The sequence below is a fragment of the Athene cunicularia genome, assembly GCF_003259725.1.
Source record: "Athene cunicularia isolate RWA chromosome 5 unlocalized genomic scaffold, athCun1 chr5_part1, whole genome shotgun sequence".
In the NCBI taxonomy this organism is placed as follows: Eukaryota; Metazoa; Chordata; class Aves; order Strigiformes; family Strigidae; genus Athene; species Athene cunicularia.
The window spans coordinates 6,568,081-6,585,559 of NW_020799101.1; the positions used below are offsets into that span (position 1 = coordinate 6,568,081).

General features: G+C 40.6%; 1 protein-coding gene across 1 annotated transcript in view; it reads right to left on the reverse strand.

Annotated features, from left to right (window-relative positions):
- Positions 1–17,479, reverse strand: part of JAG2 (jagged 2) — a 71,864-nt gene that overhangs the window by 50,461 nt on the left and 3,924 nt on the right. Inside the window, exon 3 of the mRNA XM_026849213.1 lies at positions 17,187–17,368. Coding sequence (XP_026705014.1) covers positions 17,187–17,368 — 182 coding nt within the window. The remainder of the gene's footprint in view (positions 1–17,186; positions 17,369–17,479) is intronic.

Here is a 17,479-nt window from a genome sequence, read left to right on the forward strand (position 1 = left end):
AGGGAATAGATTTGTAGAAAGACCTTGGAAGTGAAGGCTGAAGATACTCTGATCCTGCTGCAATGGCAGACTGTAACAGCAGCTTCTTATTGTGAGGGGGTCTTGATATATCATGGGACAGCAAACATTTTAGCTGTGGAGTTCTAAAAATCATCTGAAGTCACATACTAGCTTTAGCTAACACCTGTAGAAACAATGATCCATTTTCAGGTAGCTCACAGGAGGCCAATGTCTCCAACTAAAGCTCCTCAAGGAAGAACATTAATGCTGTCACCTCAGACCACATACAAAGCAAACAGAAAGCCCTCTGGAGATCCATCTACGTATGAGACACTAAACTGTTGGAAGAAAGACTCCATAAGCTTCTTGTAACTTAGCACTCTAGACAAACTCAAAGCAAATCTCAGCCAATCAACCCTGTGACAAATGAGTAGTTTTGACAGACAGTATTTGTTCACAATACCGCAGTACTGGCCCTGACCTTTGACAGCACCCTGTCAGGCAGCTGCTGAAGACAGAGGAGCAGCATCCTTGAAAAAAAATCAGAAACATGCACCTCACCATTTTCACAGTGCCAGAAGCAAGGCATTAGCTTCTTATTTAGAAAAGCTGCAGGACATCTGACCAGGCAGTTGTCATCTCAGGACTTCATCTGAAGAAAAGCTGATCTGCTAGCTACTCTCAGCTCACAGGACACTAAAGGTTCTAGAAGAGCCCATCCCCATTTTAAAGCAGTGCCTTTCACCATTACACACATAGCAGCAATGCTAGTCCTGTGGAACAGAAGTAACTCCTGCCTCAGCTTTTTATAGCTATCTGCTATTCATCCCCACCCTACTCCATCCCCCTCCCCCAATTCCAGCATACACACATCTCTGCTGTACTCAGGGAGACTTAAGTTCCAGCTCTGAAGTCCAAGCTGTCAACTGTGGTCCCTTAAATTTAAACAAACACCACAGGATTGACTTCCAAATCATTTACTTCCCTTATACTTGCAGAACGAAAACCCAAAAAAAAAAGGCAGCAGTGAAAGCTTAGCTACTCAGGTACAAGGACTCCTGTGATAACTTACCTTTGAGTTTTTCCAGCAAGAAATGAAACTATTCATGTTTAATACCAATCCATGCTATTGGCTACCACATTTACCAGTTTTGTTGAAGCACTGCTGTTTCACTGCAAATGTCTTCTGCCTGTGCCATCTCCGGGCACTCTGTGTACCACAGGTCTCAACAAAAGTTTGGGTTTATAAACCCATCAATACATCAAGGGCGACAATTTTTTTTTTTTTGGCAACTGGACAAGGAAGCTTAATGCTCATAAAAAAAATTATAATTAATGATCTGTAGCTACAATTTTATTCTAGTGACTAGAAGACTGGCATTCTAGGAGGTCTTTAAACCAGTTCTTAGGCTAACACATACACAGCTTAATCTTATTAACAATTTCTTTCTCTTTCCACAGTATCTTTTAAGAATTGTTTGTACCAATTGGTCATAATGGGCATACAGTATTTCAAGTCTTGTCATTTAAACTTCCAACCTTGCTGAATCTAAACTAGTTTTCAGGGAGCCTCCTATAACCCTGAGTTAATGACACCTGTGACTTTCTTCCTCCATGCCAATTTTTACTGATAAACAAGTTTTCACAAAATACATCTTGTGACTTGGCAGTTCCATAAACAGCTACTCCTTCAATCCACCAAAGCCATCTTGTTTCTAGTTAAGCAAGTGCCCTTCACAAGCTTAACACAAGCTCTTTGATCAGATCACAGTAAGAGATCTGCTTCACACTCTCATCCATGTCTTGACTACTGAATATTCAGAAGTCAGTTGGAAAGTGCACACTGGCTAGAAAGGGAGCTTAGAGGACAGGGGGAAAAACAGAGAAAGAGATTCAGTGTTATGCCACTGTGTGATTCTGTAACTGAAGGTGGAGGGAAGTAGTGTGGTTCTCCCATTGTCCCTCTCCTAAGAGACAGCAAGAGTAGCATCCAGCAAAAGAGGGATCTTAGAAATCAAAGGTCCAGAGAAAAGCAACAAGAAGGAACAAAGAATCAAGTTACTTCCATGAAAGGAGTGAAAGTGTTGGTCAAAACTCTTCAGCCTGGAAGACAGACAATAGGAGTATGCAATAGAAGTCTGTAATGCTACAAAAGGCCCTCGGGATGGTTAGGAATAAATCATCCATTTTCTTTTTCTTGGCAAAAACTAAAGGGCATCAAATTAAGCTAATAGGAACCACAGACAAAAGAAAAGAAGATAAGAAGTCACTTCATGCAAAGCTTGGCAAAATGTTATACAGGTTGCCTAATGGCAAAGTGGTTTTAAGCACTTTGTGGGTCCAAGGGCAGACTAGCACAAATACATAGGAGAGAGACCAATCACAACTAGTTCAGGAAGTTCCCAGGTTGAAAACAAAGCCTGGAAGAAGAAAAAGAAATTTCCTATATTCTTACCCTTAGCTTTCCATGAACATTTTCTTATGTTCCCTGAACTCTGGTTGCAGTATGGATGCTGTTGTGAAGCAAGTATTCCACTTTTTCTGATGGCTGACATTAAATAAGAAAAAAAAATAAAAATTACACTTTAGAATATCTGCATATCTGCCTGAGCCATTAGTGTCTATCCTGGGGTAATCAAAATTGTGACCAAAAAAAGTTGGAGGAGAAAAAGAGGGAAGCCAGAAGGAAAAAATTTCTAAATTAGATTTATAATTATACCTCAGAACTCCTCTTTGAAAGCTATGACAGAAGAAATCAATTGAAAAACCTAATCAAGATTTCGCTTTCTCCAATACTGAAATGTCACATGAAATAACTGCAACAACCACCAATCCATGTACGCAACACATGCACGGCAAGCCAGGTACCTACTACAGTAGATGCAACAAATGCCAATTAGAAAAAGACAAGCTGAGCTAGAGTCATTACCTGAGAGATCTTACTATTTGGAATAAAGGTTTAGAGGACTGTAGGCTTCTGAAACTTCCCCTGAGGAAAAGGTAATCCAGACAGTCTTTTTAAGAGTGATTAAGTCAGGTGACACAAAGCAGAACACGCTATCATCCAAGGCAAGATAAGAGAAATGCAAATATAGAGAAAGTTTTTATCATTTATTAACTAGCTGAAGATTGACAAGTGTCAAGTGAAATATTAAGCTTACTGATTTTACAACAATTTTTCACACAAAAATTTGTCAGCACATTTGTGATAAAAATCCTGGTTTAACTATAAGAAAACCAGTATATGTCTTGGGGAAGACTAAACTGAGCTTTACACAGAAAGGTGTCTGAAGTAACAAGGCAATTCCTCTCCAGACTTCAGCTATTCTATTTCCAGTAGTCGAAACCAATCCTTACTGGCTTCTACGTAACATAGATGAAGGCTGGTGCTATTCCTAGTTACTCTTACTACACTAAGAAAGTGATTCTGCACTGTCTATATATGTTGCTGAGCCAAGTACCACAGTGACAGACAGACATGTTCTTCCACACTAGCTGAAGAGCAAGCAAGAAATGCCTCCCCCATTAAAAGCTGGATCTTTCAGTCACGAGGAACCAGTCTCTAAGAAGGAACAAAACAGCTTTCAAAACATCACCTATACTCTCCAGGAGGAATTAGGGGTAGAATAGAATAGAATAGAAAGGGTGAAGCTTTGGTTAACATGACTGGCACAAAAAGCTGGAAAGACAAGAGCATCTGTGACAGTCTGGAAATACCAGCTAACAAGAAAGAAGTAGTGTCAGAACTTTAAAGCTGGAAGGGAATAAAAAAAAAAAAAAAAAAATCACAGACTTATTGCAGAAGTTTCCATAATGACTGAACCACTTCAAGCGCAACACTGCTATCCATAAAACCCACCTTCAATGTTGTAAGGAATATCTACCATTACTGAAGATCCCAGACAAACTGCAGAGAGAAAACCCAGCCTGTTCAGAGTAAGCCAGATTAACTGCCTAGATTTCCAGACAATGCTCCTAGATACGCTGCATGGATAGAGTACTCCTGATAAAGGGAAACAGATATATCCGCTGAGCCCTTTGGATCTCCCTCAGTAGCTACGTACCTGGCAGTTGCTATAGGCTCAGCCAACACAAATTCAGAATTTGAGCAGAGATCAGACTTCTTAGTGACCTCAGGAAACATTTTAGACTTGAAGGGAAAGGGGTGTGGAAGCAGGAATTAAGACATGACAGGCCTTCTAGAGCCATACTTATAGAGGTAAAGCTATCTCAGGTAAGCTTTTTCATTTGAACTTTCGCACACAGTTGAGTAGGGAAAAAATGCCTTCAATATTTTGGTCAGTACCCACAGAAGACCTCCTCCAGGTCTCTAGCAAGTCATAGAAAAAGATTTCCAGAAACTCGACACCACTCAACAACTCAGTAAAACTGCTTTTCTTCTATGTAAAAGAAGCCTACCCCACAACACACATTCCAATCTGCAAAAAGCAAGGTAGATTTTTGCCTGCATCTTAGAGGTGATCCTTAGCTCTGCTGGACAGAGGCCTCGCATCCCACAGAAAGCCTTAGGCATGTGGAAAACAGGCCTCAAAGGACAGCTTCTCCCAGCCACCGGCTCTTCCACAGTTGCATGAGCCCTGCAACGCTCTGTTCATACATGACCACTGTGGAGGAACCAACACTATAAAGCAGGATGATATGTACACAAAGTAAAATCCACCTAAAAACATCCTGCTGGTCACTTAGCTTTGTTTCAAATAGCTGATCAGAACTCATGATGAGTGCAGAACATGAAAGACCTAATGCACCCAGCAAATACCAGTGCTCAGAAGAAGCATTAATCATCTTTCCTACTGCCACAGCTCCCCTCTGCTAGTTAATTTACCTAACATTATATACACTACACCTTTACACAACCTGATTAAAAGTTAACCGATCTTTAAATATCCTTTGATATAGGTATTTATGTGGCTGTTCCAACTGGGTTTTTTGAAAAGCAAACTGGGATATAAAATAGCATCAGCAAGCTTTCCTTCTATACCTCAGAATAAATCAGATGATAGAAAAGCCAGCCAATTACCAAAACAAACCTATTTTAAATATAACAGCTACCAAAGCAATAGAATTTGGTATGCTATACTACAACCACACAAGAAGAGGAGACAACATCCTACTCGTTTACCTAAGGGTAGTCAAACAAGTGCCATGGTTTGTATTGTGCCTGTCTCTCAAACAGGAGAACCTGGTGTAACCTCATCAGGTTTCACTTCTCTTTTTGACAGCTCTAGAGCAGAATCAGCAGGAAGGAAAACGAAGTTAACCCCACATGCATCGACCCTGAAAACCTGCTAGAAGCTCAGATAGCAGCCTTCCCTTCCATCCTATGCAGGGAGAACACAAGGTGCTGATATTTGAGATTAGAAATTGAGATTCAATCACAAGTTCTATATAAGAGAAAAGAGTAGCCATTACAGCAGATGTGTCTCTGCTAGTATTCAACTTTAGTGGAGAGGAAAAAAAAAAGTCAGAAATCTGCCAGAAAACACTGCTTTAGATGGAGGGTCAGAGAATTAAGTTTCAGTAGACTTTTTGGTTGATTGTTACATAAAAGGAAATAAACAAGCTATTTACATATTTAGATACTTCCATGACTTCACAGCTATTAAGATACAGTCCTCTCTGACACAGCTGGAGCTAGCACTAGCTTCCAGGAACCCACTGAGTTAATCCAATAGCAAAGAACAGAAGAAAGTATTGATGAAATTAGAGAACAGAGAAAAAAAGCCTTTTAGGAAGAGATATGTACAATACTGTGCAGACAGTTGGGTACCATCTTAACATCATTTTATTAGATTTAAGCAGAAGCTCTCAGCCTTGTTACCACCTTTGTACTGTTTCAGACAAACTTGATATTAACCAAGTATCCACATCCTATTCTTTTCCTAAAGTTTTGGAAGAAGGCCAAGATAAATTAAGTTCATTATACATACACTTTCTTGTTGCATTAATGAAAGTGTAGCTAGATTGTCTCTTTTGAAGTGTATGTAACAACCATGAAGACCCATTAATGGTTAGTGCAAGACTTCTTTTATGCTAATATTTAGAATTCAAAGATGAACTAGTAATTAATACTGCTCTTCCCCTCCCCTCCACACTCCATGTGGCATGGATATTAGTGTCCTCTGGGCACTTCAAGCCATGCATCATTATAATTTCAACTTGAAGTCGAGAGGGAATTAAGCTAACTATGTAATAACATACTTTAATTATTGTTCTAAACACAGAACACCTGCATGCACTCTCTTTTGTATTGGAAATATGCATACTAAGAAGCTACCCAAATACAGAAAAAAATAGATATGCCTCCAAGTTCTATGTATGCAAAATTCCCAGGAATAGAGCGTAGGGTTTTAATCTTAACCCTTTAAAATAATTTTAGCTGTTGATAGCACTGCAGTCTCCCTTTGTTTTTGAAAAAGTAAATGCCCACAAAACCAATTCAAGCTAATGAGCCTACATATCTTACCCTAGGAAGAGGAGAGGCCCATACTCAGCCACTGTTCCTAAGGGAGCGCAGAGATTAGGGAATTGTTTTTCTAAATCCTCTTCAACTCTCTCACTCCTACCCAGAAGGAACTCTAGAGCTGATTGGGCAGCATCAGTCACAACTGAAAGAGGACACAGGAGGCAAAGGCTTCACTGGCCCACAGTGACAGCAACAGCTCACTGGTCAAACATTTGTATAGCTCCAAACAAGATGCATCGTTTTCCTCCAACACCAGTGGCTCTGAGCACAGGTATCATCACAGACCCTTCCACTGTAAGGAACACAAATGGCTAGGTTTTATTGCTACATGAATTGCATGACAATTTCAGTCTCTTGGGCAAACATGAAGTTCAAATTGATTTATCAAGTAGATTATAGATTTCCTCATGGCTCGTTAACAGAAGTGTCTCTAATCCAGAAAAGAGGTATAATGCACTTAAACTGTCCTTCATTTCAGCCCCAAACTGAACACCAGTTTAGTTTTGAATTTCCACACATGCTAAAAATGGCTAGCAGAGAAACAAGGAAAACACCTTATTTAACTTCCTAGATAACTGCTCACATTCCTCTTAAAACCTCCTCAGCTCTCTGAACCAGGACACTGCAGTCAACCAAAGCTATATCCACTGCTGTTCTCCATAAATTTACAGAAATAAGTTAAGCAAAAAAATAAGTCACCACTCTAAGGAGATGGTGCAAGTTCTTTCATGTACATCAACACATGCAAAGAACTTGAATAAAGGATTAAACAGGGATTCTACACACAGACATGCACACTTAGTTAAATATACATGGCAGTACCAGTGTTTAATTATGAAAAAGCTAAGTTTATAAAGATGTTCCTGAAATAAACACTTGTATCATATTCCAGCAGCAGGACTAAATCTTCTGAACAGTACTTAGTGGCTACAGTAAAACTTTATTACATGCTTGCAGCACCAACCATTACACCATATTTAATTACTATTAAAAATTAAGTGCTTACAGCAGCAAGAAACACATCACACAACACTATATGTAGCCTGCAATTCCAAGGAACCTATTTGAATATTGACAACCAAGACTATCAATCCCACCATAACAAAGCAGCATCAGAACTTTTAATATCAAATATCTTTCAGATGAATGTAAACTGGAGGGGATCTGAAATAGCTTTATATTATTACAAATCAGGCAAAACCCACAAACTGGCACACCTTTGGAAGGAAAACTTCGTAATGAGTGTAGCAAAGTACATGGAACTACCTCTGAAAGCAGGCACTTGCCCTGTAAATTTACTCTAGAATTAATAGTGCTTCTCTACTTTTTCCTTTCTCCTCCCATTGACATTGATCTGGAAGCTATGAAAGGAAGATTATCTCAGCAAGTCTTTAATTTTGTTTTGTCGTTGACCCCTAGTTACATCTCTGGTGCCTACCAATGTTACAGTTCTCCTCATAAGGGTGAGTATCAATGGAGAACAGAATGAAGCCATGGAAAAGGAAGATAACATTAAAAAAACATGGAGACTACTAACTTTGCTAGTCCAAAGCTAGACTCATAACCCAGGAATGTGTACTGATTAATACTTTTCCAGTTCTTTAGTACTTCATTTGCCACTGACTCTGCTGCTGCTCTGTCTTCTCCAGATTCCTTAGCAAGCTGAAGTGTTACAGACTACCAAATCTTGAAAATCCATCCTAAGGGCTTAGGGACAAAGTATCACTGATAGCAAGCTGCCACAACTCAAGACTATCTTATTCTGCCAACAAGAGCTCATTTTATTTACCTTACATTTGTGGTGATCTAGGAGTAGATATGAACCACTTGAGAAGATCTGTTGATATGAAAAGTTTGTTCTTCTGTCTAAGCCCTGTGACAATTATATTCTACAGTCCACAGTTTAAATCCAGGACATGCAGTATTAGAAAAAGGGAGGCTGAATTCTGGAAAGTAACATCTAAAGAATTGCCACCATCTAGATTTGAGCAACCATTTTGGCCCTCACCTCTTAAAGAGGATGAGTTGTGAAGTGACTACAAGCCATAAACCAAACTGTGATAACTTCAGGGTTGTATAACAGCAAACATCAGAAAGCACTGCAGGAGCACTAAGTATTTGACAACCAACATCTTAAGCGTGTATGCAAGCCTAAATATTTCAGTTTCTCCACTTCCTTCCCTTCCTCACTTTCTGACAGAATAAAGCACCAGTCTGTGTGGATAGGGGTGGGGAAGAGAGGGGAAGACTGAAAGAATCCTATTTGATGTTTTAGGTTAACTGCCAGCTCATATAATATTTCACTACAGTTTGCACGTACAAAACTGCTTCAGAAGGAGTAAGGAAAGCTAACTCTACATGAAACTAGCATTTTTGACCAATGGCAGGATATGGCATCAATGAAAGTCCAGAAATGTAAAATTTACTCATTTTGAATGTTAGATGCTTAAAATTACTTAAGCTGGTAAATTCAGAGTACTAGAAAGCATAGGAGAGACTAGAGACCTACTGGACTATCTGGAAGCAGAAGACACATTGCAGGAACAATTTAAGTGTAATAATAACCAAATAGTAATGCACTGAGCAAAAAACATCAGAACACATCCTGCTGGGAACAAGAGATATATAGATATAGATAGATATATAGATATATATATAAAAATCAGGACTGTCAAGCCTAAAGCAGGATGTAAACAGATTGCAGTTCATGTACTAATACTTCAGTCTTATCTCAGATTTAAAAAAAAAAAAACTTCAGAGAATGAGCACCTGTGCATCTGTCCAAGGGGCATATAATTGGTTGCTCAAGGACTATTAGGCTGTTTCTTAGCAACCTCTGCAAGCTCTAATCAAGTAAGACTAAGATTGTCATTTAGCCTTGAAATGCCTTGCCCCTTACATCTAATATAGCATTCTAACTGCTGTTGAGGAGCAAACAGTCATTTCAATCACTGATAAAAATCCATGCTTACTACGTGTTTCAGCTGAGAGTTGTCTCTTAGCACTTGCTATCAGAAGATCTTCACATCAAATATGTTTTTTACACTTTAGTATACAAACCAGCAATTAATAAGTCTTTAAATTTCCTCCTTTTTATAGAAAATAAAGGCTAACTACAAGTCTTAAAAAATTACATTGGGAATAAAGTTTAATAAATGAGCATAGGTTACAGCCCAACTCTTAACAACAGTAAAACATTTTCCAGATATAATTGCAAGAAATATGCTTAACATCAAAATCTGCAGTAGAGACATTTCAGGGAAGATAGCAAGCATTTATCTTGGAGATGGATGGTATTTAAATGTTTGGTGATGCTGAAACATACCTACTATGGTTGGATTTCTGAATGCTAGTATCTTTCAGCAAAACTCTGGCCATCAGTCCAAAAAGAAGACAAAGGAATCTGATTAACTGAAAAATAAACTCATTTGTTCAGTCCTAGTCTAGCTTCATTGCTCATCTAGAATATCAATATGATAGTCTCCACTTAAGATAGCAGTCTTAAAGATTATATATAGTACACAAAGGCACCAAAAGTCTATATAGTTAAATCAGAGATGGCCACTCCTCCCCAGCTCAAGATGATCTACACAAGAGACATCACACAGCTCTCTGCAGCTGCCTCCCTGGGTGTACAGCAGAGAAGGCAGCAGCTCTAAAAGGGTCCCACCACCCCACAGGAGGCAGAAGTTCAGCAGGTGCCCAACATGACCTAGCACAGATGGTCTTTGCCATCCATAGTGGTTCATTCCCCAGCCCTGGGTGCAGGGGAAAGCGGTCAGGCTACACATCCACCTCCTGCTCATGTGACAGCTGGACATGCAGCTCAAAAGCCACCAACTGGATATGGCAGACAGTACTGTCAGTGGTCTTCTCTGGCCAAAACCCCATCGATTTTAGACACCTACTAACCAGAAGCCAGAGAAGCTTTCTAGCAGGAAGCCCAAAGGCCTATCAGAGTGCTGATGAGGAAGAGTATGGTGGGGTTACTGGCAAGGAACAACTATCCTTTGGGTAAGCATCTGGCCGAGCATTAAGGAGCCAGATGCAATGCCAGTATACCCTTATTCCTTGCTCCTTGAAGTAACCTCTCTCCTTCCAAATTGCTGCTCCCAAGCTTTTTCCAGATCAGAGGATTACTACCAGCTAGCACGGGAAAGGACCAAGGGAAAGAAAATTACATGCTAGCAAGGAAAGCGACCCTCGCTTTTTAGTCTCATTAGGCTGAGCAGCTCTGAACTAGAGCAATGCAAATAGGACCCACACAGAGTTGACAAAACATTGGCCTTGTTTTCAGAAGAGGGAGGGAAGCTTTCAGGCACACAGTAATTTTAAAGCTTCTGCAGATGACTAAGTATACGATGCAATCATAGCTGTTTTATGAACTTAATAAAGTCGTTCCTAAAGTATGTTCATAGCATGTATTTCAGAGCCAACACTCACACAAAGCAACACCTACAGGAAAAACAAGTGAAGGAGACAGACTACACAGAAAGGATGAATTCCACTCATCTGACATACAGCGACTTGATGGTGTTGTTCATCAGAAGGGCCAGCCAGCCACTGGCCCACAGGGATAGCACAGAAGTAATTTTAAAAATTACAAAAATAAACAAATCATCATTTACCTTGCACATCTGTCTCAAATACAATCCTTCTCATACAAGAACAACTTTGTGGCAACTGAATAATGACAAACAGATTAAAAATGTACTAACCCATTTTTGGCATTTTTTACATCCAGAAAATGCAGTTGTTTCACATCATTTATGGTCTGACAGAAGCTTAACTTTTTGCAGCTTTTGTGCTGTCCAACAGTGAACTCATAGTAACTCGAAGTGAGCTGGGCTTGCACAAGGAATACAAGTAGTAGCATCAAACACAGAAGGTAGCTTTTACAACACAAAGCTTCTCAACAGCTACACCAACAGATTTCCTTGAACTTCAGAGGATCACTCACAAAGTCTACAATCCAGTGGGAACACAGTCCAATTAGGCCAAACATCACAAGTCTGATATAAACAAAACCAATTATGGTTTTATCCCAACCAACTATGCTAAAGAGAAACCTGATTGTTTAAGATTAAAGCTACAAGTAGTCATGTCTTCAGCAGACCTTTCATATGCAGACTTTTTTTTTTTTTTTAAAGAAAACTGTTTGAAACATCTTCAAACAGCATAAAGACAGCACTACGAAGCCTCCATCACACTGTGGTGAAACGAACACGCTCTGTTTCTACCTCACCCTCTTCTTCAGCTCACATCCTCTAGTGTAAGAGTAATCCTGACTACTTTAATACCTATTCCATTTTCAGTCCAAGATTTAATGCCTGCACCAGCTGTGTGGCTAGGAGTGTAGCATTTCACTGATAGGCTGGCTGGAGTACCTTCTGGAATAAAGATTAGAAAGCTGACAAGAGGTGTCTAAGCATACCACTCTCAGTGTCTGGGAGGTAAGGTTATTTGTCTGCAAGTTTTGAGTTCCCCCTCAGTGTTTCTAATAAATAAGCAAGTGTTTATTTAAGGAAGCTTTCAAAGAGTATAAATAGAAGTGTTCTTTACTATCGGACCATCTCTGTGACATTCAAAAACCCCCCAGAACTTTAAGGTATAAAAGCTTAAATAGTTAGCGGAATACTGTCCTCTGAGGCATGTTTATTTCAAAGACGTTAAGAAATTCTAGACTTAGTGACATCAAGGTATGAAAGATTAAGAGTGCAAAGAAAATTTCTGCTTAAAATTAGAAGACGGATTTTCTATAGTTACATGAAACTTAAGTCTTTAGGCTTTCTATTCTGGGCAAGCTGCAAATAGTTGCTGGCACACACAGCATGCCAATAATAAATCCCTTTTTCAAAGAGTGGTTCTGAAGTGCTCACCATTAAGGCCTTGATTCTTTTTTAGAGGTGACACCTGCAGCTGCTATTGAAATCAACTGGAGTTGTCACTACCCAGCATTGCTGAAGTCAGACTCTAAAACATCACCGGATTATCATCTTTTAGGAAACAGCATAACAAAACCTGCAAGCTACTCTTTTCATTTGTGTAACCTGAAACTGAAGGAATATCATTTATATAATAAACCATTCCCCAACTTCAACCTTTCACTTCTGATCAAAAAAAGTTTGAAGGCAAATACAATACTGATCAGGTAAATGCATACGATTCCCTCATCTACTTCCCCAAGACTGAGGAAACATGGATCCCTGTGTTCTGATCCACAGTACATCTGTCCACCAATTGCAACAGGCAGGGGAAGGCTTCGTGAGTACGAGGACTGCGGGTTGTTTTGTCAAAATAAGAAACAGTTTGGCATGCCAGTTACCCCAGCATCCCTGGAGTCTACTGACAAGCAGAGTTAGTAAGCAAGCAGCAAGCTCACGGCAGGGAAGGAAAACTGGTCAAGTATTAAAAAGGAAGCTTTGTGCTATCAGCAGAGCCTTCCACCTGGGAAAGTTAGGCTGCTGGCAAGTAAGACATCAAACATTTATGTAGGTCATCAATATATAGCTATCAACTTCATTACTTTTTCCATGCTGACTTCCTCTGCTAACAAGGTGTGTACATTATAACTCATAACCATACCAAGTGAATTTTACATTTTGGCACAAGTTCTTGCTTTCACTTCTTATTCCTTGCCCTCAGGTCTTGCTTGGGACTGCGTGTTTGCATGCACTTTTTTTTTTTAAAGGGAGTTTCAATGGAGCAAAGAACAACTATTCAGAGGTAAAGCTTGTTGTGTATCACTTGCGGATGCTTCATCTGTGAAATTCTGATCTTCTCTTGAGAAAAGTATACATACTGCTCCTTGAGTACAGCTATGTACAAGCACCTTTTCCAGTGCTAAATGGCCTAACTTTAACCCGCTTAAGTATATCTGCCACGATGGGTTGTCATTCAAGCTGACAGGATGCATGTTTAGTCTATCAGGGAGCACGGAGTAATCTAATCCAGGATGTTTTCATTACAAAGCCTCAAGATCCTGATCAGAGAGTAGTGATGGCTGTATTAAGACAGAAGGTAGACCAATTGTAGATCTACCAGCCAAACAAAAATAGACATGAACATTTCCTACAGTCAGGCTATCTAGCTCCCTACAGGCACCAAGGATCCCAGATAATGCACTTCAAGGCTAGATGCCTTCCAGGGCCTAACCATCTTCGTTTTTCAAATTAGAATGATTGAGACAGCTTGATGCAGGATCCTGTAGGGAAGCAGACAACATCTGAAAGTGCCAAACAGAACACGGTACCCATTAAGTAATAAAAGATATAAGGTCAAGTATTCCTGCTCAGGCTTTGGCAGGGGATGGGAGAGGTTGCTTTCGAAGAAATTCAACATTTACTGCTGCAGCCAAGTTATCCTCTCAACAGCTTTACGTATTTGATGGTTCATGCTCCTGCGTATGTTTCAAATCAAGACTGAACCCTTCCAGGCATTTGGATGAGACTCACATGTGGACTGCACATGGATGAAACTCACACAGAGCCTCGATATTAGACTTATATACTTTCACACATTTTTATCTACATGAAAGTTAACAGTACTTCAGAAATCGAGAGGTGCTACAACCACACTCTAAATAGGAAAAAAACCCTTAAGATCAGTGCTTACAAAACCAGTAAATTAGTTGCCCATATTCTAGTGGTGAAGGCACCCTTCACCCAAGTTGTGAGGGCTGCCTGAACCTCTACTACCTCTTCTTCAGATGGGTACCCAGAGTCCTAGCTAAGCACCAAAGAAAAAAAAGAGAAGTGAAATTGCTTGTGTCTGCTGCTTTTCTCCGAGGCCCTGAACTCTGAAGTTCACCTGTGGAGTTCAGAGTATACCGTACTCATACATATAGTGCACTGACTGTCAGTCACACTAGAAGCTCAAAACCAGAGGGGCTGAGGGGAGATAACAATGCATACTGTAATACATGATTTCAACATCCACAACTAGTCAGAACAATTCCTCTATATGACTAATTAACTGAAGTAATGGATGCCATACCAATATTTATGGTGCAGGAAAAGCTGTGAATTCCCTGAGGGAAGGAACAGGGTGGAGGGAAAAAAACCACACACACACACACCTCCATTTCATGCCATCTTTCAAAGGAGTATGAAAAATGGTTCCACGTAGCCCATTCGACAGAATGCCTGTAACTTTAAAACATCATCTTCAGAAGCAGCATTCAATTAGCCCCAAATCTAAAATTCTGCCAATAACCAAACTGCTATTGATAAATATTGCTGTGCAAAGTAGTTCTGAAGCTTCCGTGTCTGAACAAACTGCTTTGTGCTAGAAAAAAAAAATTCTCGTGTAAGTGATCAGACTAGATTCTTCAAAGCTACTTGAATTCGTCCATCTTTTTGTTTTAAAGTTGCACATTAATTTTCATCGCATCATTTGTTTGTTAACAATTTCAAATGAGCATTAAGCTTCAAGTTTTACAGCAGGAGACAAAGAAAAAATGTGAGGTAGGTGGGTGAAGAAGACAGCTGTATTGTTCTAGCTGTTCCTCAGCCTCTCCCACTGCCAGATTGCTGGGGATGATGTATCCCAAGGTAGCAATTTTAAGAACTTTTTGGAAATATCCCAAGCTCCTCTTGCAAATCAGAGATCACACCAACGATATTAAAAAAGACAGGAAATAGGAATAAACTGGATAACTGACACTGTATCGAACAGTGGAAGCCACTGAACTCTGGTACTGCAGCTTTACAGAAAAGACACTTGTCCAAATTTTAAAGTTTTACCATGTAGAACAAAGAAATCAAACTAAAAATCACTGTAACAAAACCAAGGCAAAAACCACACCTTTCAAGATACTACTTGCCATACAGCTACTGCTAGCTCAAGAAAACCTCCCTCGAGCAATTTCTACATTAATACATTAGTCTCCTTAAGTGAGGGAGTTGTCATTCAGATGAGGTTCAGTAAGAAGTCCACATATACCAATGCTGGGTTTCATTAGGGTTTAATTCCTCAGTCTAAAAAAACCCAAACAATCTACAACTACTGAAATAAGTCCTTCACTCACTGCCAGCACCAAGGCAAATTTGTTTCATAAGCGAAGGACGCAATTTCTGATTCTCTTGAGTGTTGTCCCTTCCCACAATATTCAATGAAGGAACATTAATTTCATTACTATTGCATAGCAAGAAAATAAAAAAGTCTTATGAAAAGACTATGTCCACACTGTTGTTTCTCATTTCCAAACTTGAGTAGAGAGAGAATATTATTTGAGAATAATTTTGAAATCACACTAGGGAGTTGAAACCTATCCCATGAACTCAATCTATTTCAAAAAACGCCCCTTGCATTAAACCAGCATTACAATTAAGCCTCTCCTTGCAGAGTCTATACAGCTTATGCATAGATGTGACAAAGATGCTGCATTCCCCATCAAGAGACTGAAAGTCCAGAGCTCAAGATGTAACATACAAACATACAGGAGGGACTTCTTTTCGTAAGTGCATCCACAGACTGCAACACAGAGACTGTTTTTAAAAGTACAACTACTCCATACAGCTTATATTTAGAATCAAGGGTGGGCAGAGAGAAGATTGGGTAAACCTTCAAAAAATCAGCCAGCCACCCACTAAACTGCAGTGGCACCATTTAAATAAATTACAGGCTGCTTTGCAACAGCTGCAAAAGACAGTGGAAAAAAAGACCAAATATTTCAAGTCCTTTAAAATGCTGGAGGCAATGATAAAAGAAACAGCAGCAGACGGAGCTGTATGCTAGAGACAGTGTGGTAATTTACCTGCAAGAGGTAGGTCAAACAAGCCTTTCTTAGTACTGAATGAGCATAGAACAACAATATCCAGCAGCTGCAAGGTAAGAATGCGCTTATTCCAACAGAGAAAAGCCAAAGAAGGCTGGGCTTAGGGACCTGCATTGTAAGGATTATCAAACTCTCCTCTTGTTTCAAGTAGCAATACTAGAAACTGGCAAAATAAAAGTGTGAGTTAAATTACCTTTGCTTCCTCGTGCAGATAACATATAAAGTTTGAGGCGCTAATGTTACTGAAATCTCCTTGCTGAAGTGTTTATGATTTCATTAAACGGTCAGTAAAGAAAGAACCTTAATTTTCCCTTTGATCTTATAGCTTAAGAGCAGAGTTCCAAATAACCCGTTTTTATGGTATTGGTGTACCTGTTAATAGGAACCTTTCTACATTCAACAGGCCACAGGACCAACAAAGGCAAAACACCCCAACTTGGCAACTAGAATGTAAGTGCCTCTGTGCAGAGAGATTTACTGATTGTACCATTTTTTCAGCACTCTAACTCCTGTAAAACCCCTACCTTCAAATAGCAGTCAGTTCGTTAATTTTAGGTACAGGAACGTGAGGTTGGGAGGCCCCTGGCAGCACAGAAAGTTGATTTATGCGAAGTGGTTTCCTTTCGCACAAAATACAAGCGAGCACTTTTGTCCCTGACCATTCCCAGCAGCAGCTTTCCAAGTAACAAAGATCCTGCAAGCCACGTATCTGGAGAGGTCGGTAAGGGCCATTTCGTCTGTTTGTCACCCGGTGCCAAACGCAACCCGCAGGTACCGGGGTTTCCGATACTCATCTCCGTCCTCAGCTCGGGCAGGGCACCATCCCCATTCCTCAGCGCCTCGCAACTTGCCAGCTTCCACCCCGTGGCCCACTTGGAAGGGCCGAGAGCAACAGCTGTGAAACTCGCTGCAGGATCCTACCTGCCTGCAGCCGGGCAGGGAGCCCGGCCTCTCCGCCCGCCCGCCGCTCCCCAGCCCGGGCCCCTCTCCACACCCAGCACCCCGGCAAGCCCGAGGAGGGGGACGAGCGCCGGCCCGCAGCCCCTCCGGCCGTGCCCCCTCGGTCAGGCGGCGCACGGGGAGGCTGGGGCTGAGGTGACGGGCTGGGGGGCGAGTACGGAGACCCCCGGGACCCGGAGGGAAGGGCAGAAAGGGAGGGGGGCAGCGCCAGGCTCTCGCACGCCCACAGCTCCCGCCGCCGCACAGCCGAGGCG